Source organism: Leptonotus elevatus, chromosome 16, assembly GCF_054856555.1.
Source record: "Leptonotus elevatus isolate MCC_2025b chromosome 16, RoL_Lele_1.0, whole genome shotgun sequence".
In the NCBI taxonomy this organism is placed as follows: domain Eukaryota; kingdom Metazoa; phylum Chordata; class Actinopteri; order Syngnathiformes; family Syngnathidae; genus Leptonotus; species Leptonotus elevatus.
This window is the reverse complement of record NC_141254.1, coordinates 11,992,370-12,005,268: the sequence shown is the minus strand read 5'-3', so window position 1 is coordinate 12,005,268 and position 12,899 is coordinate 11,992,370. Positions and strand designations below refer to the sequence as shown.

Genomic DNA, 12,899 nt, shown 5'->3' with positions numbered 1-12,899 from the left:
GCTGACAACACGGAAGCTTCCAGAAGTCTGGATCAGGAGGCCGAGGGCACGCGGGTGAAGCAGCTCTCCACCACGCAGCTCGTCTTGAGGAGGGGCTTTGCCCTCTGGGTGGCGGTCGTTACACTAGCGGCGGGCGTCGCTGTCCACTTCGCCTTTCCTGTCCCGGAAATCCCGATGTCCAGCTCGACAAACTTCACAGAAATCTGGTCCAATGTGTCCACGGCCACGCCCACGGCTTGGACAGAATAGACCCCTCATGCCTCCTTGAATACACTTTTTTTTTTAAATATCAAACTAAATTGTTGCCCATTAAACACTAAACTACTGTACTCTCTATTAGCATCTAATTTTTTTTATTTTTTTTTACCTTACTAAGCCACATTGGATTTCCTTACATGGACATTTGTTTCTGGGCAGATTTCACAGGGCACATCAATCTCTGCCCCACAGGCCAAACGAGACAAGCGTAAGAATTCTCTGGTCATGTGATGCTTTATTGGTTACTTGTTGCTGGGCAGATAATGGGCCATAATTCTTTTCTACAGCATCTGCCTGGGATTTTGTGAAAATTCAGCCCCAAAAGACAGTTTCACTTAGCAACATAAAATTTGGTAGACATGTCTATCATGAGTAGACACACAAAAAAATCGTAATAAGCCATGTCTGAAAACATACAGGAAGTCAGCCATTTTGTATGTTGATGACGTCCCATGAAATCTGAACAGTTTTTGAAAATTCAGCCCCTGAAGCCAGCTTCACTTAGCAACATGACATTTGGAAGACGTGTCTATCACGAGTAGACCCATAAAAACACTCCTCAAGTAGCTATACCCCAAAATCTATAGAAATTCAGCCATTTTGTTTGAAGCATCCTATTTGGGTCATGTTTATCACACAGCCAAGTAGAACTGTTGGCGCAAGTTGTGTACAACAATACGCAGACATACACACAGCCTTGCTGTTGTTACTGGCGGCGCAGTGTGACACTGATTGCAGCCTCGGGAGAGGAAATCTCGGGCAATCTCGGCGAGTTGCCTGGGCTGACGTCGCCCGTTTTGATGCGCGGCGGAAGTACAAGTGATTGGAACGCATGCAATGCTACTGTGTGAAGCACAAAAAAAAAAGAAGTTATTTTTAGCAAGCGAGGATCTTTCCCATAGAATTTTGTTGAAAATAAAACATGAAGCCCGATAAAAGGCAGAGTTTAAATTGGTTTGAGCATGTGTCATACTTTGTTTAATCTACAGGGGGCAGCACATGACCAGAGAGTACAGTTTAAAACATCTTCCATACGGATGCACTCTCCTACAGTGAAACTGAGTATTGCACATCGGCTATTTTGTCTCACGACGACTGCAGTGTGACCAGCATCCTGCTGACGAACACTCCGACCCCGAGCATAGCGACCATGACGAGAACCGCCAGGCCGCGACGTAGTGCCAGTTGCCAGACTGACGACGGTGTAGTTCTGTCCGGCTCAGATTGTTCCGGACTCGAAGGGTTGGACGCAGGGGTGCTCATCTGCTGCTCACATACTAGGAGGGAGAGGTTTTTTTCTTACGCATTGTTGCTAGGCAGATTTCAATCAGCGACAATGGCTTTCAAGAAGAACATTTTTTTTTGTTTTTGTTTTCTGCAGATATACCTTTGTTGTCGATGACAAAGATCTTGTCTTGTTTTCTAACATGAACTCCAGCACGTTCCAGCGCCTACATACGCAAAGAAAGACAATTGTCTGATTTTGAATGATAGCCCGGCAAAAATGGATAAGGTACCTTCGGTCCGACTTTCACGGTCTAGAACGCCTCAAGACCAATCACAAAATGACTTTGTTCAAACCACTTGAAGAGCAAGAACACTTTTGATTTTGAACGTTGACAACCACACATTTGAGAGCAACAATCGATTCCGCTGGTCTTAAATCACTCGCTCGAGAGAAAGGCGACCTTCATTTTGGCGTGCGTACTCGCCTCCAATGTGGCTTTTTTCCAGTTGAGCTTGCACAAATAGATGGTGTAAAAGAGGGCCTGCAGCGCCACACAAACCAGGAATCCCCCCCACAGTCCTGTGATCGGGGACAACATTTCGCATCAGTGTCATCGAAAAATACTCCATTTCAATCCTCTCACCAAAGATTCCCAAGTTGATGGGGAACATGAGCGACACTCCGATGGGGAAGCCCACCACGTAGTACCCCACCAAACTGCACACCGCGCCCACCGCTTGCTTCCCGGCGCCCCGGACGATTCCTCCCATCACGGCCTATTCGGTGAAAAAATAAAATAAAAAATACTCTGCGGATGACGCTGTGGTTCTTACCGCGAAGGAATCCGCCACGTGGGTGACGCTGTACATCGTTAAAACATGTGCTACTCTTGCCACTATGTCCCTGAGGTGGAAAGAGGAGCAAGGGATTATGGGTGATGACAACACAAAACACTGACCAAAGCGAGGACGGATAAATCACGCGGATCTTACTTGTCTGTGGTGAAAATGTAAGCGATGAAGTTGCGGGACACGGCCAGGAACATTCCGGTGAAGCACGAGACCACCACTAGGATTGGATGGGAAACACAAACAAGGTGATGCAAGTTGAACATTTTGTTGTTGTTTCAAGATGCGCGAGACGTACCTGCGCATGTGACGGACACCTTCCCGCTCAGTTTTGCTTGCTCGGTGTTTCCGGCCCCGAGAGCGTTTCCCACACGAACGCTGGCTGCGATGGAAAAGCCCATCGGGAACTGCGGGAAGGTACCAAATAGGGATGGGTATCGATTCAATTTCGATTTACAAAAGTTCGAGTCGATTAAAAAAAAAAATCGATTCACTTCAATCAATATTGATTAATTGTGCAACATCAATTCTTCTTAAATATTAAGGACATGATTAAAAACTCCACAAACATTAAATTCCAATTCAATTTTGGGGAATCACTTAAGTGTTACACAAGCATTGACATCAGCAAGGATGAGATGAAAATATTTTTTACAATTCTAATTCAATCATTTTAAATACAAATGTAAACGATTCAGAATTGTCTTAAAGTGCAATAAATGTAAGAAAATACTTTTAAATTCACGTGAACGGTAAATTTCAAGAAAACAGTAAGATACAAAAAAAATTGGCCTTTAAAATTCAATTTCCTTATAAATTTATGGGGAAAAAAATATATTGAAATAATTGGTTCATGGTTTTATGAATTGATATCAGGCTCAAAATGAAAACCGATTTGATATTTATTATTCGATTTTTTTTAAAAAAATCCAGCCTTAGTTACCAACGTTGTAAAATTACCGCTTTTCTATCCCTCAGTGCACTTCAGCACCAGTTTGAGAAGCTTTATGGAGAATAAAACTACAAGAATAAAAAAAGAACATAATTTCCTTGGCTTTGCTTGAGTGCCTGCTCTAAGAGTTCGGTGGTAGTACTAGGCCTTCTGCTGCTTTCAAGAAAATTCCCATTGACAGAACTACATCGTAGCCATACAATGACGTCGTTAGCACATGACATCATACCATAAAGACCATGGTGGCCAGCTGGTACAGGATGGACTCGGCTCCCAGCTCCACCTCGCTGATCAGACCGGCCAGGAAGCCGGCGATTTCGTACAGCCACCACTCCAGACACGTCATCAGCATGCTGGGCAGCGCCAGGCGCAGGAAGGGACCCCACTCACGCAAGCTGTCGAGCGACCAACCTGAAAGCGCCTCAGATCAGTAAAAGGTGACGTGTTGTGTGCTACTGGATTATATATTGCATATGCAAAGTGTATAACTTGACTCACCATCCCATGTGACTTTGTGAAGACCCCTGGCGTTTATGTACACAAACAAAAATACCATCAAGGAGTACTGCGAGATGGCGTTAGCGGCCGCTGACCCACTTTTGTTTGAGATGACAAAAAGAACAAATATATCTGTTAGATTTTGTCTTGTTTGGTCAAACTTTGACTGTTGAATTTTAAACAAATATTTGCACTTCATGGTGACTCATGTCCCCAAAATGGCTGCTTTGACACAAAATGGCCGCCTTCTTGTGTCTTTTTAGGCAGGACCTTTTTTTTTTAGTTCTACTCATAGTTGGCAAGCCCACCAAATTAAATTTCACATACATCATTGAATTTGGAATTGGGGGCTGAATTAAAATAAAAATAAAAAGTCATCAAACTTTGCCCCTCTAATGGATGCTTTGACCCAAAATGGCTTATTTCTTGTGTCTTTTTGAGTATGGCCTTTTTTGTGGGTCTACTAATAATAGATATGCTTACCAAATTTCACATTGCTCAGAAAAACTAGGTTTGGGGGCTAAATTAAAAAAGAATGAACAATCTTGACGAGTCATCAAACATCGCCCCTCTAATGCTGCTTTGGCCCAAAATGGCTTCCTTCCTGTGCCTTTCTGGGCATCGCTTCTTGAGACTTTTTTTGTGTGTCTAATCATGATAGACATTGCAATTCAATTTCTTGTTCCTCTGTAAGACAGTTTTGAGGGGCTGAATTAAAAAATAAAACATATTTCACAGTGAGTGGAATCATCAGGTGCTTTGACCCAAAATGGTTTCATTCAGTCTTTTCAAGCATAGCTTCTTGAGACTTTTTTTGTGTATCTACTCGTGATAGACATGCCTACCAGATTTCATGTCAGTTGGTAAAACCGGCCTCGGGAGCTAAATTATCAAAAATGTTCACGTTTCATAGTGAGTCATCAAACTTCCCCGTCATTCCTGTAAGCCGAGCTGTCCATGTATTCATTTACTCTTCATGTACTCATTGACTACAACACACGTGCCATTGAAGCAAACAATGCGTGCACTGTACTCACGCCACCCCGAGATCCAGCACTGCCAGGAAGACGTAGTTGATGATTGCGTTGAAAACGTTGCAGGTGGCTGCCGAGATCACCTGAGGCCACATGATACCCTGCCACAGATAGCGTTCATCCATTTATTGATTGATTGACAGGCGCATAAAAAAGGCAAGCGCCCAAACAGAAGATGACACGATGACTCGCACCTGATTCTGAAGATACCTCCCCTGCAGCTGGTACATGAAGGCAGCCTGCGAAGACACGTCAATGCCATTAATAACGTTCAATTGAAGCACACAAAAGTCTTTTTTGGGCGCACTCACGGGTAAAGCCGGCATGAAGATGTTGACGTAGAGCTGAGAGAGCCTTTGAGCAGAATAAAGCAGAATCGGGAAAATGCACTCAAGTCAAGCATGAAGTTGGAGAAATGATAAATGGAAAAAAGCTGTATTCAAATTTGTATTTGAAGCATTCATGCAGCAATTAAAATGAACAATTAATTAATCAAGAATTAAAAAAAAAAGTATACAAATTAAAATTAAATTTGATGCTAAATAATTACTAATAAAAAAGGGAGGTAATTAACTTTACCAACTTAACTTTTACATTCACAAAATAGTGAGCAAATACATTTTTTTAAATACATATATGTATATAGAAATAACTATAATAAATACCTTTACTGATGTCAAGGTATTTAGTATATCTCATTCATTCATAAATAAAAAAATAAAAAATAATTTTAAACTAAATTATATCAATTATAAACAACTAAATAAATACACAATAAATAAATAAGAACAATGTGAATGTGAATAAAAACACACACAAAAATAAATAAATGTAAAAAAATTAAATAAAAAATAAAGCGCGCACACAAAGCTGACCTGGCGACATGGGCGCTTAAAAAAAAAAGTATACAAATGACAATTAAATTTGATGCAAAATAATTACTAATAAAAAAGGGAGGTAATTAACATTAACAACTTGACGTTTACATTCACAAAATAGTGAGCAAATACATTTTAAAAATACATATATGTATATAGAAATAAATATAATAAATACCTTTACTGATGTCAAGGTATTAAGTATATTTCATTCATTCATAAATAAAAAAAATCAAATAATTTTAAATAAAATAAAATAAATTATAAACAACTAAATAAATAAACAATAAATAAATAAGAACAATGTGAATGTGAATAAAAACACACACAAAAATAAATAAATGTAAAAAAATTAAATAAAAAATAAAGCGCGCACACAAAGCTGACCTGGCGACATGGGCGCTTAAAAAAAAAAGTATACAAATGACAATTAAATTTGATGCAAAATAATTACTAATAAAAAAGGGAGGTAATTAACATTAACAACTTGACGTTTACATTCACAAAATAGTGAGCAAATACATTTTAAAAATACATATATGTATATAGAAATAAATATAATAAATACCTTTACTGATGTCAAGGTATTAAGTATATTTCATTCATTCATAAATAAAAAAAATCAAATAATTTTAAATAAAATAAAATAAATTATAAACAACTAAATAAATACACAATAAATAAATAAGAACAATGTGAATGTGAATAAAAACACACACAAAAATAAATTTTTAAACTTTTTTTTTTTTTAAATAAAGCGCGCACACAAGGCTGACCTGGCGACATGGGCGCTCTGGCCGACGGCCAGCAGGAGGGGCTGCGTGTTGAGCAGGATGGCCCAGCAGGGAAAGCAGGCCAACAGCAGGATGAGGATGCCCCTCTGCAGGATCACACCCACCAGCTTCATATTGCCGCTACCATACGTCTACCGGTAATGACACGGAAAACACAGCAAATGCCCACTCAAATGTAAAAAGATCAAAACTTACGGTACGGTATGTTGTAAATCAAGATAGCACTATATAAATAAAAAGAATACCTGAGATATGAGCGTATCGCATGCCGACGCCAGGCCGCTGCCGATTGAAATACCCGAGACGTTTATTACCTGAGGCAAAATGGCGGCGTGAGATCATCGCGTGCGATGAGGCAAAACGACATCTTACCGCTATCGCTAACGCCACGCCGGCCAGCTCGGTTTTTCCCAGGTGACCGCAGAACACCAGGCTGACAAAGCCGATCAGAAAGCTCATCAGCTGAGAAATGAACTGAATAAAGAAAAAAAGTCAAAGATTTAGGGAGCTACGTTGTCATTTTGATGGTAAGCATGAAGAAGCAAGCATACACGCTAAAGCAAACATGACCATTAGCCCTTTGAGAACACACGAGGTTAGTTTGTTTTTTAATTCGAACTTCTATTTTGAGCTTTTTCAAAATCAACAACTCTCAAAGCTCTTCAAAATAGCAATCTGTCGGCCACGTAAAAGATAAGCGCATCCGTTTGACGTTGAGCATCATCTTGTGTCACATGATCGCTCAAAATCAACAGATGAATCCGAATGATCACCTCAATTCGCTTCAAAAGCAGTAGGTTGTTGCACCAGCCTAACAACTGAACCAAATCATTCGTTTACGGAATCTATAGGGAAAGAAATGAGCTCGCCACATGCTGCTTCACCAGACTCACCACCGGGCCAGCCAGCTTCAGCAAGTGCAGCGTTTCTCTCTTGTACTCGTCGGGCAGCCGCAGGGTAAAGCGCGCCATGGCGCAGCGGCCCGCCGAGACCTGTCGACGCGACGGCGAAAGCTGGAATGAACGCGACACGCCAGGATGACTGGACAGTACACAGGCCTCCAATCCATAACCAATTACCAGGATGCTAATCAATAACCCGGGAAGAATTTGCCCGGCAGTGGAAAGCCGACAGCTGCTGACGAAAATGAAGAAAAAAAAAGACACACTCGTGCACGTGACAGGAAGTTGCTGGTTTGGACTTGATGGCCCCATCAGTCACGCATTCTTCGACTGTATTCTATCTTAGGGTTGCCACTTTGGATTTGTGGGAAAAAAAGGGACACCTGACCAAGCTGGGGGACTTAACAGTCAAGGCTGAAATTATTATTAGTTTTTCATCAAAATAATTGACCTGTATAGCTAGTTAGCTAGCTAACTAGGTACCTAGCCATCTAACTAATAGCTAGCTAACGAGCTACCTAGCCAGCTAACTAGCTATCTCGTAGCCATCTAACTAATAGCTAGCTATCTCGCTATTCATCTATCTAACACATCTTTTTTTTTTAAATCCTTAAACATATTCTGGAGTATTTTTTTAAATGAATAAGTGGCCCGTTTGGATTTGAATGATCAGACAAGATGTCTGGAGTCAGTTTAAAAAACAAAACAAGAAACACATTTAACTGAGCATCAAAATTTATAGAATGAGACACCAAGGCGAAAAAGAAAACTATTATTTTAGCCCTCTAGGTGGCGCTCTGCCTCATCTGTGTCACCGGACAGCAGAAGACAGGAAGAAATGATGACGAAGTCATACCTCACGTGGGCGTCGCACATCATCGGTGATGCGGCAAAGCCCACCCTGGTCCGCCGTCACCGGCCCCGAGCGCTCCCATCTCCATGCGCATTGTCATGACTGTGACGTGACGTGACGCCGCCCTTCCCCACTAGGTGGCAGCGGGTTGCTCTGGGGTTTGTTGTGTGGGGTTTTGATTGGCGGGTGGGCATCGGCGGGCAAATGAGAGATAATTGCTTTGAGTCAGAGCAGATTTGGTGATGGGAGATAAGGGGGCCGGCGGTGTGATTAGGATGATGATGGCGTTGGGGGCGCCGGCGGGTGTGGAGGGGGGATCATCACTGTTGTGTGGCCGTAGATAATGGCAGTGACGGCGTCAAAAGAGGCGGAGACTAAACCGGGAGCCAAGATGGAGGAAGGAAGGAGTGGCGGATAGGGTGGGGGTGCGGATTGCATGTTGAAAAGCGTTGAGGGGATTTTGGGAATAATGGTGGGTCCGCATTCTGGCGTCTGTTCCAGCTGATAATGGCGATACAGGAGAGGATAACCGCCAAGACGGGAGCGGAGGTGGTCGGGGAGTGGGTGAACAAAAAGGGAGGTGGGGGTGAGGAAGGGTTGGCTTGCTGTCACCTGCAAACACTTGAGCTGCCTCCATTGGGGGCGAGCAATTTTGTGTCATTTGCACGTTTATGAGGGACAAAGAGCAGCAGGACGGGAAGGAGGGGTTAGACGGGTTGTGGTGATGTTCGTATTTTGTAGCAAAAAAAAAAAAAAAGAAGAAAAGGATTGACTGCAAGGATGAAAAGATGAAAGGTAATCCAGGCCGGTGAGTCACAGGCCGTGTTTGAGCAACATTCCCGATAGCGATCACAACCAAGGCCCGTCGAGGCGGCACTGCCGTAATTTGCTTAGATGTGATTGCGCCTTAATTAAGTCCTTGTCTGATGGGCGCATCACGGGAAAAGTGTCCTAATTTCGCTTCTTCTGCCGAAAAAGACGCCGTCGACTCCCATTTGTCAGCCCGTGACTCATCCGCCTGACGAGGCGATGGCGTCACGGGCCCCCTCGCCTCTCCACCTACCCCCACCAGCCCTTCGCCTCGTGACACGCCGTCCTCCGCGTGGCACCCTCCGCCGGGCCGGTGGTGGGGGCGCGATGCTCGGCGTTAATTCCGAGCTTTGTTGACTGAAGAGGCTCATTGACTGTGGCAGCTGCTTGACCTTGCAGAGAGGGCGGGCGGCCCGTTTAGCTCACTTTCACGCCATACCCTTCGGGTCGGGAGGGGCTTTTGTTCTGGCTTTATGTTGCATATATGTTTTTACCATTTTACAGGTGTTGCACTTAACCTGTAGGTGTCGGCAGTGCGCTTTCAAACTGCTGAAGATTGTCAAAACAAATCAACATGAAAGCGTTTCCATTCCCAACTAACAAAATGCAACGTCAATTTACTGTATATTTGTTGAATTTGAACACATTGAAAAAAATGCTTTTAAACTCTTGACGACCGTCAAAGAAAATCAAGACGGCAAACATATTTCAACTTCAGACTCAGAATGCTAAACACAATGCTAATATGAATGATAGCTTTAGCATTCATTCGATGCATTTCGTTTTAGCGTGTGAAAACAAATCAAGAAGAAAAAGTAGGCCTTCCTTTTCAGACCAACAATGCTAATGCTAACATAAATGTTAATTTAGTATCCATTCCATACATTTCATTGTAATTTATTGAAAACATACTTTCAAATCTGATGTCGACTGTCAAAACAAATCAAGAAGGCAAAAGCCTTTCCATTCCGGACTGAAAATGCTAACGCCAACAACAACGCTAACATCAAATGTACATTTTTCAACCATTTCAGTGTACTTTAAAACCACATTTAACCAGTGGTCCGACAAACAAATCAAAGAGACATTTCATTCGGGACTTGGAATGCTAATGCCAACAAAGACGCTAACACAAGCACAAAGATAGACACACTTTAGCGCTCAGGTTTAGCCAACTTTTAAATGTTTCACTTCAGTGTTCAGTGTCGATAGCACGCTTTTGAACTGTTGCCGACTGTCAAGACTAATCGAGAAAAAGATCGAGTATGTCAATTCCGGACTAAGAATGCTAATGCTAACAACAACACAAACACCGGTCAATTTAAACACAATTCCCCGCGTAGCATGAGTCTCGTCACCTTAAGTCCTGTAGGAGTCGCTATGGCGTTTTCAAACAATCAATCGATGACTGTCAAAGCAAATCAAGAGAATGAATGGGTTTTCCATTCTGGATGACGGATGCTAATGCTAAAACCGCTCATATCTAACAATTTCTAAATCTTGTAGCATTCTATACCGCTGTTTTCATCCATACGCAGGTGTCGGCGGTTATCTATGACTCATGACACTTCACGCCCCAAACCTCTTGAAAACAAGGAGTTATTTTTATATCCCAGACATATTTCCTTTCTTCTGTCTTTTTATGGCCGTCTTTGGCTGCCTTTGTCGATTAAGTGGCTGAACTTTCCAAATCCCCGTCGGCAACAATATAATCACATCCGCTCCGTCGGTCACGTGACGCAGCTCAAAACACCTGCCTCGCCTTTTAAAAATAATTCCCGCTTTAGTGTTTGTGCCGCATTGGTAAACTTAAGGTATCAGTCACTACTGTTGTTATCTACTCAAAAACAATTTATACGTGTATGAGTCTTGATGTCAAAAGGTGTGCATCAGTCACTACAGCAAACAGCCATTCTTAAGCAGTTTTCTTCCGTATCCGTCCAGCTCATAAAGAAAGTCGGCGGTCTTTATCAGGAGAGCGCAGGATGCTCTGGTGATGAATGTGCGCGCGTGGCGTAACAAGATAACAGATAACCAGTATTAGCGGCGAGCTAATGAAGGCTTTGAACCCGGCCGGAACCTCGCGGGACGCCGTCCGTCCGTCCTTCCGTCCGCCAGGGCTTGCGCCGCGATTGCTATTATTGCCGTGCGAGCTATTGCAGCCAAAGCGGAATGTTTCATCAGGCGGCTCGCGGGGGGACGCGACGCAAGCGTAACGGAGCGGCCGCCTCGGCTTCAGCGCGACTAATCGGCCAGCACGAGTCAAGTAACGCACGAAATTGACTTCTGTATGGCTTACCGCGTGTGTTTTTAGGGAAGAAAAAAAAAATCAAAGATGATTCAGTCTTACAGACATTATTGTGTGAAGCTAATGCATGTTTTATATACATAGTATAGCAAAGACAATTTAATCATTCATTAACCTACATGGTAAACATCAAAAACAGTGTTAAGGCTTTGATGAACCTAACGTAAAGTATTTATTTTCAAACGTATGTTTTCCTATATCGGAATTTTGACGTAACACGTTTTCATAATCAGATTGTGACAAACCTAATTAAGGTAAGGAATGATGATCTGAAATCAAATACCATTTTGTTAACGTTAAATTGTGTGTGTTTTCGTAAACAAAAGGGTTTTCAAACTGACAACTTTTACGCATTTCAGAATCATCAGACACAATTAAGTCTTTGTTAAGATTACATTACATTATCTACAAGATTGCATATATTAGGTTAATTCGAGACTAAATGGTCTTTGAAGTTTAGGAAAATTGTGTTTCGCATTTACGAAAACACTTTCCTCTACATTCGATTAATCGAAGACTAAACTGAGATGTTTACAAAATGACATATGTTTGGTTAAAGGCCTAAACAGTGTTCGGTGTTTACGAAAAAATTGATAACTAAATCGTCTTTGATGTTTTACGTATAATGTTCACAGGAGACTCAACGTTTTTTTTTTTTCAATGTTTACGAAAAAAAATCTACGTTTGGTTAATTGATAAGTGAATTGGTGTTTGATGTTTACGAAAATGCGTATGTAAGGTTCGTTGGAGACGAAACAGTCTTTGCGGTTTACGGGGGGAAAAAAATGCACAGTGAAGCGCAATGAAGTCAAAATTGTCTTGACGTTTACGAGAAAAAGATTCACGTTGGGATCGCCGATGCGTAAATGATCTTTGATGTTTACGGAACGTGACTATCACAGCTGGATAGTCCTCGCCGTACGCGCGTGTCTGCTTCGTATTCCAGTCACAAGCCACCGCGTGGCGCGCACATCTCCAAGGCTACTGCTTTGAAAGCGCTTTTAATTTGTTTCCACGCACAGCGAGCAGGATCTTTTTCCAAACACTTGACGACCAAGAGGACGATGCAGGAAAACACCTGGAAGCTTAAATCACTCGCATGTAAAGAGTGTAATTGGGGATATGATTTAGCGCGCGCGCGCGTGTGTGTGTGTATGTGTACAGTGTGTGTAATTAAATGCGTAGACCTTCTCCCCGCTATCTCCTCCTCCAGCCAGCGCCGGTGACGCACAAAGCGCAGCACCGCCATGAGTCATCAGGCCGCCAGCATCAGCGCCACCCCTCCTTCCCCATCTTCCCTCACCCCCCCCCCTTCCATCATCATCCCTCTATCCATCCACACATTCCCATGTAGCTTTGTTTTTAACCGTCTTTACCTCTCCGAAGCTCAACGAGTGGTACAAGGGTGGTGAGCACGATTCGCCACCTGGCATCGCGCCGTGACTCACGCTGGCCATCTTATCTACGCGCGCAGTAGGAGGTGAATAGAGGAGTCAGCGCAAAAAGAAAAGAAAGAAAAAAAAAGTAACTTGTCGG

At 42.6% G+C, this 12,899-nt stretch overlaps 2 protein-coding genes across 12 annotated transcripts in view; one reads left to right on the top strand and one right to left on the bottom strand.

Moving 5' to 3' along the window:
* The window catches only part of slc47a1 (solute carrier family 47 member 1), an 11,846-nt gene extending 10,668 nt beyond the window's left edge, over nt 1–1,178 (top strand). Inside the window, exon 17 of one of the 2 annotated variants that reach the window (XM_086097971.1) lies at nt 1–1,178. In XM_086097971.1, the coding sequence (XP_085954097.1) occupies nt 1–249 (249 nt within the window). In that variant the 3' untranslated portion in view covers nt 250–1,178. The other variant, XM_086097972.1, reaches the window with a different exon arrangement.
* Nucleotides 1–12,899, bottom strand: part of LOC147160774 (multidrug and toxin extrusion protein 1-like) — a 14,024-nt gene extending 1,125 nt beyond the window's left edge. Inside the window, exons 1-17 of one of the 10 annotated variants that reach the window (XM_086097962.1) lie at nt 8,249–10,399; nt 7,384–7,503; nt 6,863–6,964; nt 6,736–6,804; nt 6,473–6,621; nt 5,130–5,172; nt 5,013–5,057; nt 4,822–4,919; nt 3,785–3,882; nt 3,516–3,697; nt 2,633–2,741; nt 2,479–2,554; nt 2,320–2,389; nt 2,130–2,262; nt 1,971–2,065; nt 1,646–1,709; nt 331–1,535 (exon numbers count right to left, since the gene is read on the bottom strand). In XM_086097962.1, the coding sequence (XP_085954088.1) occupies nt 1,345–1,535; nt 1,646–1,709; nt 1,971–2,065; nt 2,130–2,262; nt 2,320–2,389; nt 2,479–2,554; nt 2,633–2,741; nt 3,516–3,697; nt 3,785–3,882; nt 4,822–4,919; nt 5,013–5,057; nt 5,130–5,172; nt 6,473–6,621; nt 6,736–6,804; nt 6,863–6,964; nt 7,384–7,461 (1,602 nt within the window). In that variant the 5' untranslated portion in view covers nt 7,462–7,503; nt 8,249–10,399 and the 3' untranslated portion in view covers nt 331–1,344. The other 9 variants (XM_086097963.1, XM_086097961.1, XM_086097969.1 and 6 more) reach the window with 9 other exon arrangements.